At 37.3% G+C, this 19659-nt stretch overlaps 1 protein-coding gene across 7 annotated transcripts in view; it reads left to right on the forward strand.

Moving 5' to 3' along the window:
- kiaa1549la (KIAA1549-like a) overlaps window positions 1-19659 on the forward strand; it is a 58109-nt gene that overhangs the window by 13570 nt on the left and 24880 nt on the right. For 4 of the 7 annotated variants that reach the window (XM_077210531.1, XM_077210528.1, XM_077210530.1 and 1 more), the window contains exons 2-12: window positions 4680-5030; window positions 6189-6791; window positions 7828-7943; window positions 11082-11304; window positions 12169-12302; window positions 12419-12587; window positions 13629-13688; window positions 14096-14247; window positions 14737-14908; window positions 16160-16320; window positions 18021-18056. In XM_077210531.1, coding sequence (XP_077066646.1) covers window positions 4680-5030; window positions 6189-6791; window positions 7828-7943; window positions 11082-11304; window positions 12169-12302; window positions 12419-12587; window positions 13629-13688; window positions 14096-14247; window positions 14737-14908; window positions 16160-16320; window positions 18021-18056 — 2177 coding nt within the window. The remainder of the gene's footprint in view (window positions 1-4679; window positions 5031-6188; window positions 6792-7827; window positions 7944-11081; window positions 11305-12168; window positions 12303-12418; window positions 12588-13628; window positions 13689-14095; window positions 14248-14736; window positions 14909-16159; window positions 16321-18020; window positions 18057-19659) is intronic. The other 3 variants (XM_077210534.1, XM_077210533.1, XM_077210535.1) reach the window with 1 other exon arrangement.

Consider the following 19659-nt stretch of genomic DNA (forward strand, 5'->3'; position numbering starts at 1 on the left):
GTGTTCTCAGAAGGTGTGCCACGGTATATCAACTCTAAAAACACATATAGCCATCAGTAGAGGGATAAACTTTAATACAGCTCAAATCTCAAATCTGCTTTCCACTGCTGTTACCTCAGCGCTCCGCCAAGAGCACACTGTTCCCTGTCTCTCAGATTTATCCCCTGCCTAATCTAAAAACAGTGATGGTGTTGGTGTGTGTGGGATGTGCGTGTCCGCCATGCCCCTAATTTCCTTGCTCACAGCATTTTAAAATACACTGAAGGATGTGGGTTGTTGCTTAGTTCAAGGTAGGCCCTAAGGTGTTGTTTTTGTACCGGCTGTTCATATATTATGATGCATCCATTTCTCTTGCCTTTAGAAAAAAGAACTGGGATTTTATATTTTAATGGGGTGGTTCAACCAAAAATGAAAATTCTGCTGTTGTTAATCAACCTCCAACCCATTTGAATGCTGTCTGGCGTCTGAGCAAGGACTTCCAGGAATAGAATCTGAATGTAAACATGAATACCCAAAGCAAATGTGCTGTGTTGTCTTAATTTAGTCTGGCCTTATCCTACCCTGGCCTGCTGGGAGCAGTTTGTTGTAATTGGAGTCAATTGTTTCTTTTTTCATTTTCTTGCTGGCAGCTCCCAATTGTTTAGTAGCTAAGCTACAAGACAATTTTTAAGAAACTACAGTATGAGCTATGCCCTGTACATAATTAATTTACCAGACCTTAAAGAACAGACCTTTATCTTCATTAAAAAAGTACCATGGTACCATGATAATATAATGTTTTGGGGCATATACCCTGGTATTCTTTGAAGTACCTTGGAGCACCATTGGAATATCAGATAATTATTCAGTACCATGGCTTTACCATCTGATATCATCGTTGCACCATGGCACCGCCAAAATAAACCAGGGGTTTTCAAAGAACAATAGAAGGCCTCGCTAGTAATTTAGTGTATTTTCTTCCACTTACTAGTTTTTTTAGCCCAGGCTCATTGGAAAAATGTGTCTGTGGTGGCATATCTGCTAAATTATATTACGTTGCTTTGCTTTATATTACAGTGTGTTTCGCAACACTTTCAGAGTAAAATGTCCAATGAGTAGGACTCAAAGCTTGTTTAGTTTTATTTGAAATGTAAATCTGGTAATGTTTTATTATGTTGGTTGTATCATGGCAGTTGGGAAATGAAATGTTCAGTGAGTGGTGCCAATAGGTTAACACTCTATTACAATTAAAAAATAACGTATCTACCACCATACAGTATACGCCATAAACCCTACTCTAAACCTAACCAATGGTGTTAGCAAAAGCAAAAGTATTAAAAAAAAACATTTGCAAAACAACCATACCATTTTAGCTTTCTTCTACAAGTCTTTAAACTTTTTTTATCCTGACTCGTGTTTCACGGGACTCGTACCCGACAGTGCCACATCGCAAGTGCAATTAATTGGACAAAAAAAAAATTTTTTTGAGCCATAATATCATTTTTTAACTGTACATGATACTAATGCAGACATGTCTCCACAGCTGAGACTTCTGTGCAGCGTCTGTGGTCAGTGTGGAATGATTTTGATATGCGACACTCAAAGTGCTTTCTGTCCTGAGGGTTGATGGGTGTTCGTTTGGACGACATCCCATTCCATCTCAAAGCATTTAATCTGCTTCATTGCGCATAGACGCCCTAATCTGCTTTGCTGTATAATTTTTTGATGTTGGAAATAAGAAATATGCCACATGTTTATAGAAATGTGATTTTTAAATAGCAAAAACCTCCGATAAAGGAATATTTTGCCAGAATTATTTTATTTTTTCAACAATTACTCACCCTCATGTTCCAGACTTCTATGACGTTCTTTATTCTGTGGAACATAAAATATTTAAGTTTTGAATATTTTTTGGAATTACAGTGAATGGGAACTGTAGAATTCAAGCTTGAGAAGGACACAAAAGCAGCATAAAAGTATCATAAAAAGTTATATAAAAGTAGTCAATGTGACTCAGTCATAGTCATATTTCAAGTCTTCTGAGGCTATACGAGCTTTGAACAGACCTCAAAAACCAGATAATTCTCATTCTTTAATGAATCAACAAATTGATTATCGTATTTGTGAATCAGATAAATAGATTAATTGAAAAGATCTGACTAAAAAAAAACTGATTAATTCACAAATTGATTTTTCCACTTTTAACTGATTTGTTAACAAATTCAACTACCACTTTCACTTTACAGAGAATAATGACTTATATTTCAGTCTGTTTCTCAAACAAACAAATCAAATGGGTTTAGAAGTACTGGTATATAGTCATATGTACCACTTTTATGATATTTTGTGGTTCATCTTTGTCATTTCACAGCTTGAGAGCCCATTCCTTTCATTGAGTTGGGGGAAAATGGCCCTGATATTGTACAAAAAAAAAATTCACCTGTTTTGTTCATATGGGTTTGGAATTACATTTTTTTTTTTTTGTGAACTATCCCTTTAAATCTTCTTTACTATTTTGATAAACAGATGTAATGCTGTTACCTTCGCAATGCCACAACAAGATGCAACAAAAGCAGATGGGATCTATGAATAGACTACGGATGCGGATCTTTCCTGCTGGAATGGTGTGACTCCATGCTTTGGTTCCCCATATACTCCCTCATGGGCTTCAGTGGCTTTGGCCTGGTACCCATCAGCCCCCTTCACCACCTGTCCTCATAATGGAGAAGGTCCATGTTTTTCTAGCCCCTGATGTCTACAATATGCAAGGCTCTAAAAGCATGTCCTTCATTTTTAACACTTGACGTTATTGATTCGGATGCTCCCACAGAACAATATGCAGTGGGACCCGTTTGAGACCAGGCCACGCACTTGGGAGTTGTGATGGATGAGCTCAACTCACTCTGTTCTGCCTAGCTGTAGAGTTTGATTGGCTCAGCTCACTGACCCAAGTCATGTGACACATTATGGCATACTTAAATCTCAGGCACTCAGAAAGCGTACTTAAGTGTCTAGCTTTCAGAGTTCATTGCTATCCTGTTCACAGGAAGTGCAGTCATTAGGATGATGGGTTGGATGTACACCCAGAGCCCCCTTCACATGACATCTCATCTTCTCTCTTGCTGCCTGTTAATCAGGACAATCCCATATGTTCGAACTGTCAGAGCAGGTGGCTATCTGTTGGAGGATAGGAATTTGACGTGACTGCTTACAGAACCCGCACACACATCTATCTGTCATCCATCTATCTAGTTTTTGAAAATATCTTTAAAAAAATCGTTTGAAAAATATTGTATCATGTCATATTCCTTAATTTTAGTCGGGTTTACTCTGAAATCATATATATATATATATATAATTTTGTTCAACAAGAACATTTTATTAAAATTAAATCAAATATTGCTAAATTAATTGTAGAATTTTATTTTTAATATTATTTATTTAACAAAAACGTGTGAGAACTGTTTTTGTGATCAACCTGGAATCCTGAAATAACATTGAGTACGCTATTATAATAATATTGTGAATGCGTTATTTATTGTGTTGTTACGGAAAGAGGGTCTTCACAACATTACTTATACGTTCTGATTAGTGTGTAACTTAGTTCACATTCACTTGTGCTTTTGGGTCATCTTTGTGTAAGTTGTAATGGTTTCAGATGTAAGTTGTAATATTATGTTTATGTTGCGTATGTATACTGTATGTCTAACTAAAAGGATGTGATTGGGTGTGTTAATTAACACACTAACAAAGCACTTGAGCTTTAGCTGTTCACTGGGAGCACACAGAGTGAGAAAAAGACCAAGAGAGCTCGCTGCACCCAAGTAAACCCGTCACATTTCTAATTTGGTCCTCCGGCTAAAGGATTTATGATTTATGTCCACAAGTCACTATATTGTATGGCTCCGTCCATGTTATGTTCCCCAAGATAAAAATAAAGTAAAGAGCTGTAAAGGTCGATTAATCACGATATTAATCATCTCGGAAGGACTCGGCAGCAGTCCGGGATGGAAGTCGATTTTCTTTTCTGAGTTGTTAAGCAAGTTAAATAATTTAAAGACACCCAAGAGAGTAATGTTATTTTAGAGGGACTTAAAGTAAGTGTGTAAAAAAAAAACTTGCCTTCACTATACATGCAAAAATATTTTTCTTAATTAACATTTTTTCCTTTTTTTTCTATAAAATATCTACATTGTGGGAGTGTTTACTGAGAATTTCTTTCAAATCCAGGTATATTTCTTGTTTTATGATACAATTAAGCAAGCAAGCAGATTAGGCTTGTTTCTCCCTCGTTTTTTCCCTCAGTCTTTCCTGTCTCAAATACCTTGAGAACAATTTAATACAACGCATTATCATTAATGCTGATTAAGTGTGTCATTAAGTTCACAATCTTAATGCAGCTGCCTCTAATGCCATCAAGTATTTAGAATCTTGGCTCGACAAATGAAATTGACAAACAGATGTAATGCTGTTACCTTCGCAATGCCACAACAAGATGCAACAAAAGCAGGTGGGAATCTATGAATAGACTACGGATGCGGATCTTTCCTGTTGGAATGGTGTGACTCCATGCTTTGGTTCCCCATATATATTATTATAAATATATTATTTTACGATTTTCACTTGATGAAATTCCTTCCTTCTAAAAGAGTGATGTTTATTATTTTGCACCATAACATCTCCTTTTATTTCATTACCAGATGAAGCAAAGCTGGAGGCATCAGGGCAACCGTTCAGTCCTTCCCGGGATCCAACCGGAGCCCCAAACATCACCGTCTCATCCTCACTACTGGGGGATGAAGACTTTGCCTCGCAGTTCCACTCCCCACCAGCGAGGGCAGAAAGTACAAGGGAGCAGCCTGTGTTCGCCTCAGTGCAGACCCTGCAGGTTGCAGAAACAGAGCCTCAAGCGCTGGTGCATTCTCTGCCCTCCCCACCCGGCAACAGTGACAATCGAACCAATCAAAAGTCCCCTGGGGAGCTGGCCGTCAGAGTGCCAAATTCAGCGTCCCCGGCACAGAAAATCAACAGTGTCTTGACCACTAGCCCAGGTACCGCTCGATTATGAAGCGTTGAATGAATGCTGTGGACAAAAATCAAATGATATATTTAAAGTTGTCTCTTTTCAGGGAACTTTGCTGATTTGATGTTGTCGTCATCCCTTCTTCATCATTTGTTCATCATTATCATCAACGTCATCATCATTTTCAAGGTCATTGTGTTTGTTGTTACCATCATCATCAAACATTTTTCTTTTCAATAAGCCCTTTTAATCCAACATAAAAATTGCATTCACATTCCTTTTTACTTGGTCAACATTTCTGAGTAAAGCGGTAGTTCAGTCAAAAAAATGTAGGACTTTATCAGAAATTGATTGGATTGTGAAATATTAGTCTGTTCATTTTGTTTTGAAAGAAATTAATACTTTTATTCAGCAAGGATAAATTAAATTGATTAAAAGTGACAGTAAAGACATTTATAATTTTACAAAGAACATATTGATCTTTCTATTATATTTTTTTTTATCATGGTTTCCACAGAAATATTAAGCAGCAGAACTGTTTTTAACACTGATAATAATAAGACATTTTTTTTAGCAGCAAATCAGCATATTCAAATGATTTCTGAAGGATTGTGTAAAGGAGACTAGAGTAATGATGCTGAAAATTCAGCTCTGCCAACACAGGAATAAATTACATTTTAAAATAAATGAAAATAGAAAACAGTTCTTTTAAATTGTAATAATATTTCACAATATTACTATTTTTACTGTATTTTTGATTTTAAAAAATGACTTGCCTTGTTGAGCATCTTAAAGACTAAAAAGACTATTACTGACCCCAAACTTTCAAACAGGTAGTGTATTGGATCAATTTTGATTTCATGTTGTTTTTGAAGCTGAAGAATGTATTTTCAGCTTCTTTGTGCATCTCCACTAGTCCGACACATCAAAATTGACTTTCACTGAATCTGTATGTCAGATAAATGGAAAATAAAACCATTATCTTCAGTTGCATTTGGTTTGATGATGCTAGTGGCCCAAAAATTACGCACTTCAACAAGTCCTGCTACTGAATAATCCCCCAGAGCTACGTGTGTCCTCTAACACGTGAACTATGTGTCATTCTTCACCATCAGCGAGCATTCATGTGTCCTCAATCTCACTTCCTGCTCCTGAGGTGGCTCACTCAAACGTTCTCTGCTTTCAGACGAGACCCTCAGTGAACTCCCCAGGAACCCTGATCTACCCACCGCCCCGGGTTCCTCTTTCATGCCTGTGGCAGACATAGACGCCACCCTCACTGACAGTGTGACAACTTCGGTCTCCATTTCTGCTTTTAACGCCACCTCTCCTGAAAGGGCTGAAAACGCTTCGTCCGGCGCTTCAGCACGCAACAACTCCCACACTGTGACCAGCGACAGTCTCCAACTCACCACAGTGACCACCACGACTGTCACACCCCTAACTGTGACATCCATGACTGTGACTCCGCCCACAGCCGTCGTTGTGGCGAAAGAGGTCACAACCAGCATGCCGGCCACAACGACCAACCAAACCACAACAACCGAGACGGAACCGCCCACAACGACAACCACAACCACTACGACAACTACCACCACCACCACCACAAAAGTAGCGTCTACGACCACAAAACCGCCCACGACCACTTTAGCAACTACGCCAATGACAACCACTCTTCAAACCACCGCTGTATCTACCTCTGGAAGTACCATGACTGAACTAACCATCCCCTCTACTGACAGTGCTCCTTTGACCTGTAATGTGACCGAAAGGTTATGGGTGAAAACAGGTGAGCCCCTGTTTACTATATTAGCGTCTGCATTATTTCGTTAAAGGAATTATGCCACAAATGCAGCCACAAATCTAAGCTGAATGTAATTGACATTCGATTACAGAAGATTTAGCATCTCATCAAACTGAATTGTTGAAATAATATTGTGCGCAAAGTGCCGTTAAGTGAATTTACCATTAGAGTGTTTTTGCATGTGCACTCTGTTTAGGTTTAGATATGACTTACATGTTGCTGGCTTATTAAACAAAAAATGTTTTTGGGAAAAAAAGATTTCGTTTTAAGTGAAACCCAGTCAGCACACCTACATTTTTTTCAGTTACTGGTGGGTTTGTTTGTGTTGGTTGGGTGTTCTTAAATATTTTTTTATTTTTTATTTTGCTTTATCATTATTTTCATATAGGGAATGAAGAGGATTTATCCATGCGAAATGTATAAAAGTAGATTAGTTAGTTTTACATTGATATATTTTGTATTTCCCTATAGTGATTGTTTGTTTTCCTATAAATAATAAATAATAAGAAAAATATGATTATTAAAATAAAAATGAATTATTAATGCACATGTAAATCTTTTCAATAGGATTTTTAAATGACCTGATTTTTTTGGTTGTCAGTGTTTTGTGCAAGTAAGCGCACTTAGTCAGATAGCTTAAACATTTTCAGTATTTCCAATTAGATTTTAATTTAAAAAAAAACAGCTATGGAATGATGAATAAACATGCAGTAAAATTTTTAAAATAAAGCCATTTTGACATTTAAATTATGCTCAGCTTATTACAGCAGAGCCAAATGACAAAACCAATGTACTAGTGCACATATCTGGTAAAAGGCTTTATTATGCAAATAATATCATGCAGTCATATTACTCCTTACTTCCCACATTCTACAGTGATGTCATATGCACTGCAGTGAAACCAACATATGTTCACTGTAAACAGACATGTTCACAGGAATGGCTGTCTCCCTTGGTATCTGTGCTGCTTTGATGTTAGAAAATCATGATATTCATAAGTGTTGTATCATTTTCCCCCCAGTGCTGTCCATCCAGATGCGGCGAAATCGCCTAGAAGCTGGAATGAGACAGAACCTGTCTAAAGGCTTCACGCATGCGCTGCAGAAAGCATTCAACGACAGCAACATCCATGTTCAGGTTGGTAGTTTTACACTGTTAGTGAAGAATAAGGGAAACAACTTTTATAGAAGTTCAAAAGTATGGGATTGGTAATGTTTTAAATGTTTTTGAAAGAAGTCTCTCATGCTCACCAAGGCTGTATTTATTTGATAAAAAATACAGTAAAAACAGTAATATTGGGAAATATTACAATTTACAATAACTGTTTTCTATTTTAAAATGTATTTCATGTATTTCTGTGATGGCAAAGCTGAATTTTTGGCATCATTACTTCAGTCTTCAATGATCCTTCAGAAATCATTTTAATATGCGGATTTGCTGCTCAAGAAACATTTATTATTATTATCAATATTGAATATTTTGTGGAAACCATGATAGATTGTTTTCAGGATTGTTTGATTAACAGTATGTAAAAAGAAAAACAGCATTTATTAGAAATAGAATGTCTAAATAAATGTCTTTACTGTTTTGATCAAATTAATGTGTCCTTGCTGAATAAAAGTATTAATTTCTTTTTAAAAAAAGAAGAAGAAAAAAATACTGACCTCAAACTTTTGAACAGTAGTATATCTTTTTTTATTTAAATTGTAGTTGGCTACTTACTGAATACTGGGCCATATACACTCACCGGCCGCTTTATTAGGTACACCTTGCTAGTACCAGGTTGGATCCTTTTGCTTTCAGAACTGTTTAATTGTTCGTGGCATAGATTGAACAAGGTGCTGAAAACATTTCTTAGAGATTTTAGTCCATATTAACATGATAGCATCACGCAGTTGCTGCAGATTTGTCAGCTCCACATCCATGATGAGAATCTCCCATTCCACCACATCCCAAAGGTGCTCTATTGGATTGAGATCTGGTGACTGTAGAGGCCATAAGAGTATAGAGAACTCACTGTCATGTTCAAGAAACCAGATTGAGATGATTTGATCTTTGTGATATGGTGAGTTATCCTGCTATAAGTATACCTCAGAAGATCTGTACACTTTGGTCATAAAGCGATGGTCAGCAACAATACTCAGGTAGAGTGTGGTGTTTAAACGATGCTCAATTGGTACTAAGGGGCGCAAAGTGTGCCAAGAAAATATCACACGCACCATTACACCACCAGCAGCCTCAAGCGTTTATAGAAGTTAGGATTGTTCCATGCTTTTATGTTGTCTGAACCTACCATCTGAATGCTGCAGCAGAAATCGAGACTCATCAGACCAGGCAACATTTTTCCAGTCTTCTATTGTCTCATTTTGGTGAGCCCGTGAGAATTGTATCCTCAGTTTCCAGTTCTGTAGTCTTCTGCTGCTGTAGCACATCTGCTTCAAGGTTCGACGTGTTGTGCGTTCAGAGATGCTCTTCTGCAGACCTCGGTTGGAACAAGTAGATATTTGAGTTACTGTTGCCTTTCCATCAGCTCGAACCAGTTTGGCCATTCTCCTCTGACCTCTGGGATCAACAAGGCATTTTCACCCACAGAACTGCCGCTCACTGGATATTTTCACTTTTTCAGACCATATTCTGTAAACCCTAGAGATGGTTGTGCGTGAAAAGTAGGTTAACACATTCTGAAATACCAGCCCATCTGGCACCAACAACCATACCACGTTCAAAGTCACTTAAATCACATTTCTTCCCCATTCTGATGCTTAGTTGGAACTTCAGCACTTAATCTGACCATGTCTACATGCCTAAATGCATTGAGTTGCTGCCATGTAATTGTCTGATTAGATATTTACATTAATGAGCAGTTGAACAGATGTACCTAATAAAGTGGCCAGTAAGGGTATACTGCCTACAACACCAATGCATTGTACATCATGTTAAAATGACCTCATCACATTTCATGTTTATTTTGTCCAGTGGCATCTTGGATATAAAAAAGAAAAAAAAAAACAGTACTTCATGCGGTACAGTAGTATGCTTATCCAAGCCCTTTTCTTTCTCCTCCACTGCAAGTACAACATGAGAGATGCAAAATAAATAATGAAAAGAACAAATCGGAATAGTTTGTTGCCATTGGAAACACAGTAAAATATGACTTATACAGTAGAATATTCAGTAGCAGCAAGATAAGTGCTTTGACCGCAGTCATCTGGGATCGTATCACAGTTGCATCATGGGAATTGTAGTTTAGCAAAGGACAATGTGGTGGGAGGTTGCGTGGGTGGTGTTTCCTGTGTATGATCAGTGTGCAGCTCATTGAGTGAGATTGTGTAGAACATCTCCCTGTTTTCAGGCAAAGAGAAAGGATCGTCTTATGAAACACTTGGTTTGAAGCCTAAGGAGCATTAGCACGTCTGTCCGTCAGAACTGCATGTTCAGAAATAGCACAGCGCTGGTACCTCATATGCTGCAAAATAAAGAATCAATATCATGGTAACAGCAGAGACAATGTGCTGAAGGGAGGGCAGCCGACTAAATAGAGTTTTTTAAAGGAACAGTTGAAACAAAAATTGGCATTTTGTCATTGTTTAATCAGCCTCAGTCGTTACAAACCTGTATGACTCTGTTATGCTTAAGCTAGTCATAAAAGTATGATTTTATAATGACATGAGGGTGAGTAAATGATGAATTTTTATTTTTGGGTGTACTGTCCCTTTAATGACGATTTACCACTGAAAAGGTTGTTATTAGCATTCGAAGTGCAACCGTCTGTGTCTATTATGCTGAGTGACTCAATCTGTTCTCTTGAAGATCTTTCTCTATAAATGTCTGTTTTGCTCTCTGTGTGATGTTTTCCTCCTCTTTCTCCTCCTCCTCCTCCTCAACTGTCCATCAGATCAGAGGATCTGTATCATTACAGACCCTGGAGGTGATCAGCAGGAGACGACACAATCACTATCTACACACAAACAGAGAGAGAGAGTGTGTGTTTATGTTGGAGTAAAAAGAGAGAGATGGTCAGTCAGCTTGGCTCAATATGATGAAATGTATTCATGTGGGATTTGTATTAGCATTTGCCTCAAGCGCTTAACAATAAACAAAGCCAGTAAGAGCATTTGTGTGAATTTAGCACTATAATATGAATTCAGAGAGGCATATGTAAACATTGTATGCACTTTTCATACCCTCACTAGTTTTGAATTATTCACTATCCACCAGCATACATGCTTTATACATGCTATTCATGTCATTTTACATCACCTGTGTTCTCTCTAGTTGGAAAGAGATATCTGCACGCCTTCTAATGTGACTGTGGGCTACTACGTCTCGAGAGGGAAGACCGTGTTGGTGGCCTCTGTTGTAATAGACACCTTATCTTCCTATGGCTTTGACAAGCTTTTGAATGACATCAGAGAGTATGTTCCTGTGTTGTTGGCCGTCCCAAATCCAGTGGCCCCCTGGCTGCCCAGCCTCGGCATCCACCTGCAGCTCAAAACAGGTGAGATTCTTTTCCATTGGGAGATTGGTGGGAAATCTGACTGAAAATCTTCTGTCGTTTGATGAATCAATAGCCAAAATTCTTAAGAAGTTTTATACATGAGTCTCTTCGTTTAACCTTTTTCACACTACGTGAATGTGTAGTTTGAAAAAGTCAACATCCATTTATTGAGTTGGATTAAAGTTATTATTGTTCTGAGACTAAAATTTCTGACTCGTCCTAGAGCTTTACTAACTCTACAACCACCAAACTCGGGTCAGACCTTCAGACTGCTCCGACTTAGTGTGCTATATCTTTTCTTATCTTGCTTATCTTTTCGATCTTGCAACACAAGCTAGCATTGTGCTAATTCATGTTAGCAATGTGCTAATTCTTGTTAGCAATCTGCAAAAACATGCTAATTCATGCTAATAATGTGCTAATTCAGGTTAGTAATGTGCGAAAACATGTTAACAATATGCTAAAACATGTTAATTCATACTAGCAATGTGCTAAAATCTATCTATAGATATCTGTCTAACTACATATGGACAGTCTATCTATCTATCTCTTTCTATCTCTCTATCTATATATTGACAGTCTATCTATCGATCATTCGATTTGTCAAACATTAAGCTTTAAAACTACTTTAAACTTCAAACTATTTCAAACTGAAAACCTTTGAAAACCAAAGCTTTTAAAACTTTACACTTATTCTTAAAACTTTCTGGTCAGGCTTTTTCATGCAAACTTGTAAGTTTGTCTAGACGAACTTTTGTTTTTTTCTAGCTGGTTGTTAAATTGCATTTTACTCAGTTTAATTTTGGTAACTAGAATGGAAACTGGTGTGTTTTTGGTTAAAAGTTTTTTTTTTACTGCATATAGTTCTCAGATTTGTTGGGCCAGCAGATGACATCAAGTCTTGCGTGTTCATCCAAATGATGGAGCAACGATTGGAAAATGTGTTTGCTGAGGCGCAGGAGAAAGTGGAGGACTCTTATGGGACTCTTTCTGTTGAGGTATTTTTTCAATTGAACTTGAAAACAAAGTTTGATAAATGGCTTAACTTTAGAGGCCTGATAACGCCATCCCTCTGTTGGATTTGGATTTATTGTTTCTTTGTGTTTTCGGACAGATTCTGAACTCGTATCAAACCGGGAATTCATTGGCAGTCACTCTGGTGTATGTGGTGTGGAACGGTAGCTCTCCGTTGAACGGTACTGTGTCCAGCGGACTCCTTAACCAGCTCACTGCCGAGCTGGTGGGCTACTTTCTCTTCTTCCCCCCTCTGATCATCGCTGAACGTAAGTTCCAGCTTGTGTTTACTGCTTGATTTTACTTTTACTTAAGGCACGGCTCGTGTTTTTCATGTCAGTGCACTAGTGGTAGTTCATGATTATTTCTGTTTGAATCCGTGAGTTTATGCTTTCTTTAAGGCAGAGATTTTTAGCTTTGATTGGTCTAGAAGACATTTTCCAAGGATGCATAGCATTTTCCTTTTTTAGATGGGTAGTTGATGTAAAACACTTTTGGGAAGTTGACATGTTCTGCTGTGCGACATGCTGTACTCCATCTAAAATATTTTAAACAGCTATTATGCTATGCGTTTTAACTGATATGCATGCAACTTTTGTGAACATGTTAATTAAGAGACTAGAATATTTGTACTTTTAAAAATGTATTGGTCACCACAGCACTATGGATACACCGATTATGGAAATTTTGACAGATTCCAATAACTGATAATTATTATATTTTGAAGCTGATAGCCAGTATGTTGAAGGATAATATTTTTGTGAGAATGATTACCATAAAAAATCAAGAAAGTCCAGATGTGATATCTAATATCATTTAGAGTAGATCCATATTAATATGTGATTATTAATTGTTATTAATATAATATATAATCATCTATCTAATCGATATATACATACACACACAAACACAATCTTTTTATGTTAGTATGTATTCAATGAAATATGTATGAATTTAAAAGATATTGTATTTGTATTCAATATTTAAAAAAAAATCTTTCACAAATATAACAAGGAATGAAGAAACAAAATTCATGTGTGCTATGGATAAAAAAATATGAATATTTTTTAAATTATATATTACTGGCTTACTGACTCTCAGTAACGTTTTATCTTAAGTTGGCTATGGGTCCCATGATCATTTGACTATAATTTATCAGCTTATTCTACATATACGTAAGAATAAGCTGATATGATAACATTAAATTACCAATATAACATAAAGTTGAGTAAATTATGACAGAATTGTCTTTTTTTTTCCAGAATGGTTTTCTAGTAAACATCCATCTGTCTTTACCGCTCTTTTCACAGCTCTAGAGTACCACAACCTTAACACTTCAGTAGCAACCCGAGATTACTGGATAATCACAGGTAATTACCTTAATATTTCAGCTGCTAACCAGCACCCTGACAGCCATTTGCCAGCATGTGTTATGTGAGTAAGCCTAGCTAATGTTTTTCCCCTTTCTTTTAAACTCAGAGAGCCTTCTTTTTTTTTTGAGGATAGCTATTGATGTATTATTTAGTTTCCCCCATCAACTGATTTGGAAAGATCACATTTGATCAGAATATTCAGCAGGGAAAAGCTATTTCTAGCTTTACGTTATTGCACTCAATGTTCTCTCTGTTGCCTTAGCTAGCTCTTCCTCTCCTTCTTTTACCCAGGAGAACAAATCCTTTTTACCAAGGTCAATTCTATAGTAATTGCAGTTTTTTAGATTCAAAGTGTAAGAAAGGTAAGTTCTCTTTTTCACCTTGCTTCATCTCTCTCTCTCCAGTAATTCAGGACGTTGACAGCTCATCTCTTGAAGGGAGTTATCAGAGCTTTGCGAGTCTAATGGAGCAGCGGCTGGCGGAGCTCTTTCTGGTTGCCAGTCGACACGGCCTCCGCTTCAGGAGAGCCACGACTGTAGGCGATTACACTGTCCAGGTGTGCTGTCAATTTGTTCTTTATAAATTGTAAATGCTAAAATTACAAACAGTTTTTTCTTGTCTTGAGAAAACAGATCAATATATATTTATGACTCATCCTGCACTACACAGGTTTTTGTCCAATCAAATGCTCTGGAATGAGAAAGTTTCTCCCCAAAACAACCTGCAACCAATTAGCAAAACATATTAATGACCGTGATGAAACTAAGGCCTGTTTGTTTTTTAAAAGGTGGATGTGGATTATGTTTCTTATTTTGCATCCAAAGAGTTTAGCCAATCATAAATGAGATCATTTGCATATAGATGTCTGTTTTGGTGCAAGAATTTTTACTGTTCTATATGGAATTCAAGGAAAAAATGCTACAAAAGTATAAAGTATGGCCATTCAAAATCGAAATTTGGCTAATGTTCGTTTTAGATTGAAGCTAGTTGCTGAAGTTTGTGCTGAAAACATCAAACATTCACTCAGAGTGTTTTCCTCATACAGATGGTCAGTATCCGACGACTGCCTGGTCCCAAAAACCCAGCCGAAATGACCTATTACGTACAAGTAGATGGATCTCCCATAACTGGCAGTACTGCGGCCAAGACCCTCAACACAGTGGACTCTCAGACCATGGCTCTCACTCTGGGATACTTCGTCCAGATTCAAGCAGAGGGTATGCATATATTTTATACATTTAGCCCAGTTTCTTTCCAAACCATCAATTAGTTTCCTTTTATATGCCGGAAAAAATAGGATTTTGTAAGTGTTTACTATACATCAGATCTAGAACTATGTGCCAAAAGTGACCAGTACATTATAGTTTGCATTACTGATCCTTGCTAATGCTCTTACTTAAGAATAGGGATATGGACAAGCCCCTAATAGTAGCTATTAAACTTTAGTGTGTAACTTAGTCGCATACTGACACCAAAGATCTCTCAACACCAGAGATATTCTCAAATAAATATAACATTTTCATCTGCCGGACGATTAAAATAAGCAGAATAAACTGCTTGTATGCGTACGCTAGTGTATGCGTACAGTGCGCATGACGTAAATTTTGTCATCAGGATGAGAAGGGAGTTTAGAGATACTCGCTACTCTAATTTAAAAAAGTGCTAAGACGTTTTTATCAGTTATAACTTCTGGAGGGAAATAGCGCCTACACTGGGTAAGAATGAAACTTTCTATAGCGCACATGTTGAACGCCTGTGTTCGCGCACATTACCAAATCGGGTAGACTTTGAAAGGCTAGACATTCGGCTATACGTATTCACGTCAAAATTGAAGTATATTTTGGGCTTTTACTTTTATACATGGGACCCAAGACATTTCTAGAAACGATAAGTACCCTGCTAGCAATCTTGTATCTTATCATCACATTTTGCACGACTTGCATTTATGACAAAAAATTTTAGGACCATGTTACATTATTCAGTGCAACAATAGCCAACATAAATGTTTTATCAACGAACTGAAAATTCTACTTTTAGCTTGATGAGGAACGAAAAAAAGCGAGAATGATAATGCTGACTTATTTTTTCCAAATGAAGTCTATAGCTATCTCACACCACGCTAGAGAAACCGCAGGGGATTTGGGTGTAGAGAGTTTACACAAGTTTACTGAGCTCTCAACTGGGGCATCAAGCCCAGTTTGTCTGCCTGAGAAGAGCAAAGCCCCAGTTTTGTATAATAAAACACAATCAGACCCAGCAGTGGGGGTTTAATCTCCCAGATAAGAGCTACAGCCGAAAGACAGATTCAGCTCATTAGGAGCTAACCAGAGACAGTAGGAGACAGAGGGGAGTTGGATTACTGTAACAGAGTGTGCTGGAGATGCAAGTGGCGGAAATCATGTGCAAACATTGTGACTGAGTCTATTGATTTCCAATGTATGTCTGTGTTTGTGTTTGTGTGTAAACAGCGGTGGTGAAGAGTCTGCCTAGTAACCTCTGGACATTGGCAGTCCTGATACCCGTATCAGTTGTGATGGTCGTAGTGGTCATGGCGGTTGCTATCTTATGCAGGAGAAACCGAACCGTTTTCAAGACCAGTGCGTTTCGCAATTTCCACAGCCGCACTAAGGTAGGCTCATCCAGACCACGACTCTTCAAATCATCACTATCATGTCAAAACGGTGGCCGGTTATGTCAGCATCATATCATTAAATCCATTTAAATATGAATTTATAAGGAAGTCCAGTAACAATGGGTCTCATTCACTAATACACCACTTTTAAAATTCTGACTGACATGGAGAAGCTGATAATTGTTTTCATTTGGTTTATAACTGATGAATGGTTCATATTAAAAATCTGTACTATTTTCTCTAAATAGATTTAATTTTCTATACATAACAATTCATTAATTTTAACCAAAACCACATGTTAACTAAATGATTGATTATTATGAATTATATTGATTGCATTCATTAATTTTATATATTTATGTATAAAATAAAATATTTTATTTTGGATTAATAAAGTATATTTATATATTAAAAATCTGATAGCAACTTTGTGTACTTATGTGCAAAAAAACTGATTCGTGTATGGGTTTGTTTTTATTCTCAATATTAATGAATCAGGACAGTTTTAAATGAGTGAATGAGACCCATTGTAATGTCATACCGATGATGTCATCTCATGACTACCAACAGGCTTAAAATATCCTGCTTTCCTTCATACTATTCACAAAATAACTTTGTTTTTTTATCTTATTTCTGAATATGGTGCTAGGCTATTTAAAATGGTGGATTGTTCCTCAAACACTTTGGGCCCTATCTTGCACCCGGCGCAAATGACTTTTTACACGGACGCATGTATCATTCCTATTTTGCACCCGCGCAAAGCGGACTTTTCCTCCACAAACACACGTCGGTTAACAAAGAAATAAACTTGCGCTCCTCCGGGTCGGTTCAGCGCAAAGAGGAGGTGTGTTCCGGCGCAAACTTTCCCTCATGCTATTTTGCTGTTCTATAAAACAATTACGCCACTGACCAGAAAAAAAACTAGTCTAAAGTCAATGGTGCGTTGCGCGTACATTCAGATGCTATTTTAAGCGCGCATGCTTTGCCATAATACAGAGTGTAAACAACGCACATACACTGTAGATGATTCTCTCATCTACACAGATGCATTTAACTTTTTGCAAATGATACATTATTATAAGGAAAAATATTAAAACACGAGGGAAATCATTGTTGTGTCCATGACGATGGGGAAAATAGGCATAAAGCTTACACATTTACCCAAATTATTATATGCATGTTTAACCGAAGCTAATTTGGGTGGGTTTGTCCCATACCCAATGTCACTTCTCTTTCTTTTACGGCCCTGACGAGAACATCGATCTCCTCGGCTGTGAACCGATTCTGAAGCGCGCCTGGTAAATGCGCCGTTATAATAGTATTGCGCCTTGGAACAAGCGCACCTCGTTCATCATGCTCTTAAAGGGAATGTGATATAAAGCTCTTATTGGTTTGTTTCCCGTTACGCCCAAACCACACCTATGAATAATGAAGCTACGCTAGACCAACCCCTTTTAGATTTGCGACAGGCGCAAGAGGCATTTATCCCGCCGGGAAAATAGCAACAGCGCCGGGATCCGCCCACAAAGTTACTTGCGCTTTGCACTTTGACACTTGCGTTTCAGATCGTTAAAATAGGGCCCTTTGTGTTGTCACCACACATGAGACATGCTGTTTAAAACATTGGAATGACAAATTTCACTTTGACTCCCACAAAATGTCCCTCCAATTGTGTCTTCACTACTCTTCCTGTCTAGACCTCATATAGAAGAGATGGGAGTTATCACCACCAGGTATTTTCTGGCTTGTTCATGGTGCTTGGCTGCATGCTTACAGTCCAGACATTCTTCTTGTTGACTGTGCTTGTGGGAAATCGGTCCTCAGGGGGAAGGGGAAACAGAAGGTTATCTATCCTCTGCATAATCAATGAACTGTTCAGTAAGATCTAGTGCATTGAGGATATCTTTGATCTGCACAGCACAAATATCTCCTCTCTTGTGCCTCCATTTGAGATTGTTGGACATTGACTAATAACAGAATGGGAAGGATTTAAAGTATTACCACAGTATTACTGTATTATGATTTCTTTGTTGTGGTTGGATTATGGGGTTTTTAAATAGATGCAGGCCAAATGCAGGGTAATAAATTAGGCCACCCCAAGCTGAGAGATATGCCAAGGTTACATATATGAATAATTAGGTGAAGTTTAAATAGATTACCAGGACTTTTACATCTAAAACAGGACACATTAAATGACCCAACAGGAATGAGCTATAGGATCTATGTGTGCATATGTATTTATAGCAAATGTGTACATTATACACTACCGTTTAAAATATTTTTTTCAAAGAAATTAATACTTTTCTTCAGCAAGGATGTATTAAATTGATCAAAAGTGAGAGTAAAGACATTTATAATGTTCTATTTCAAATAAATGTTCTTTTGAACTTTCTATTCTAAATACTGCATCACATTGTATGCAACAAAACTGTTTTCAACTTTTGATAATAAGAAGAGATGTATTTTTGAGATTAGAATTACAATGATTTCTGAAGGATCACTGAATGACGCTGAAGACTGGAGCAATGATGCTAAAAATTCAGGAATAAATTACTTTTGAAAATATATTAAAGTAGAAAACAGTTATTTTAAATTGGAATAATATTTCACAATATTAATGTTTAACTATATTTTTATCAAACACATGCAGCCTTGTTGAGCATAATATTTAAAAAAAATCTTTTGACTTTCATAGAACTCAAAAATAGAAGTTTAGCAGAATGTCTAAGCTGCTCTTTCTTTACAATGAAAGTGAATAGTGACCAAAACATAAATTCAGTTTGTGCCTTACACTAAGTTATAAAATGGCTTCAGAAGACCTGGAATATAATGCACAATTCATATAAACAACTTACATGATGATTTTATGATAGCCCATGGTCACCTTTCACTTTCATTGTATTTAAAACAACAGCTTCGACATTCTGGAAAAAGCTTCTGGAAAAGTCATATGGGCATAGAACATGAGTGTGAGTAAATGATGACGGTATTTTCCTTTTTGGGTAATCAGTCCCTGTAGTATATCGGTATTGTTTTTAGTAATATGCAAATTAATTATAATTATGATAATCGTCTTTTTGATCATTCTCCCTCTTAGTCGTGTTCTCTGATCTGAAAACATTCCCTGCTCCGTCCAATTAAGATGTCCTTTCAGGAACATGATTTTGCTTATGCACGGTAATTTACGGATCAGTGTATAAAGCGTTCCGGTTTTCATGCAAGAGTTTCCCGTGTTAGCGCAGGGGAATTAGAGGAGGTGTGTAAAGTGGCATAAGGACTCAGATACCGGCACTGATGATTCTTCGGGCTCAGACGTCATCTATTGCATGTGTGTCT

The sequence above is a fragment of the Siphateles boraxobius genome, unplaced genomic scaffold, assembly GCF_051911475.1.
Source record: "Siphateles boraxobius isolate OS27281-9 unplaced genomic scaffold, OSU_SipBor_1 65, whole genome shotgun sequence".
Classification (NCBI taxonomy): Eukaryota; Metazoa; Chordata; class Actinopteri; order Cypriniformes; family Leuciscidae; genus Siphateles; species Siphateles boraxobius.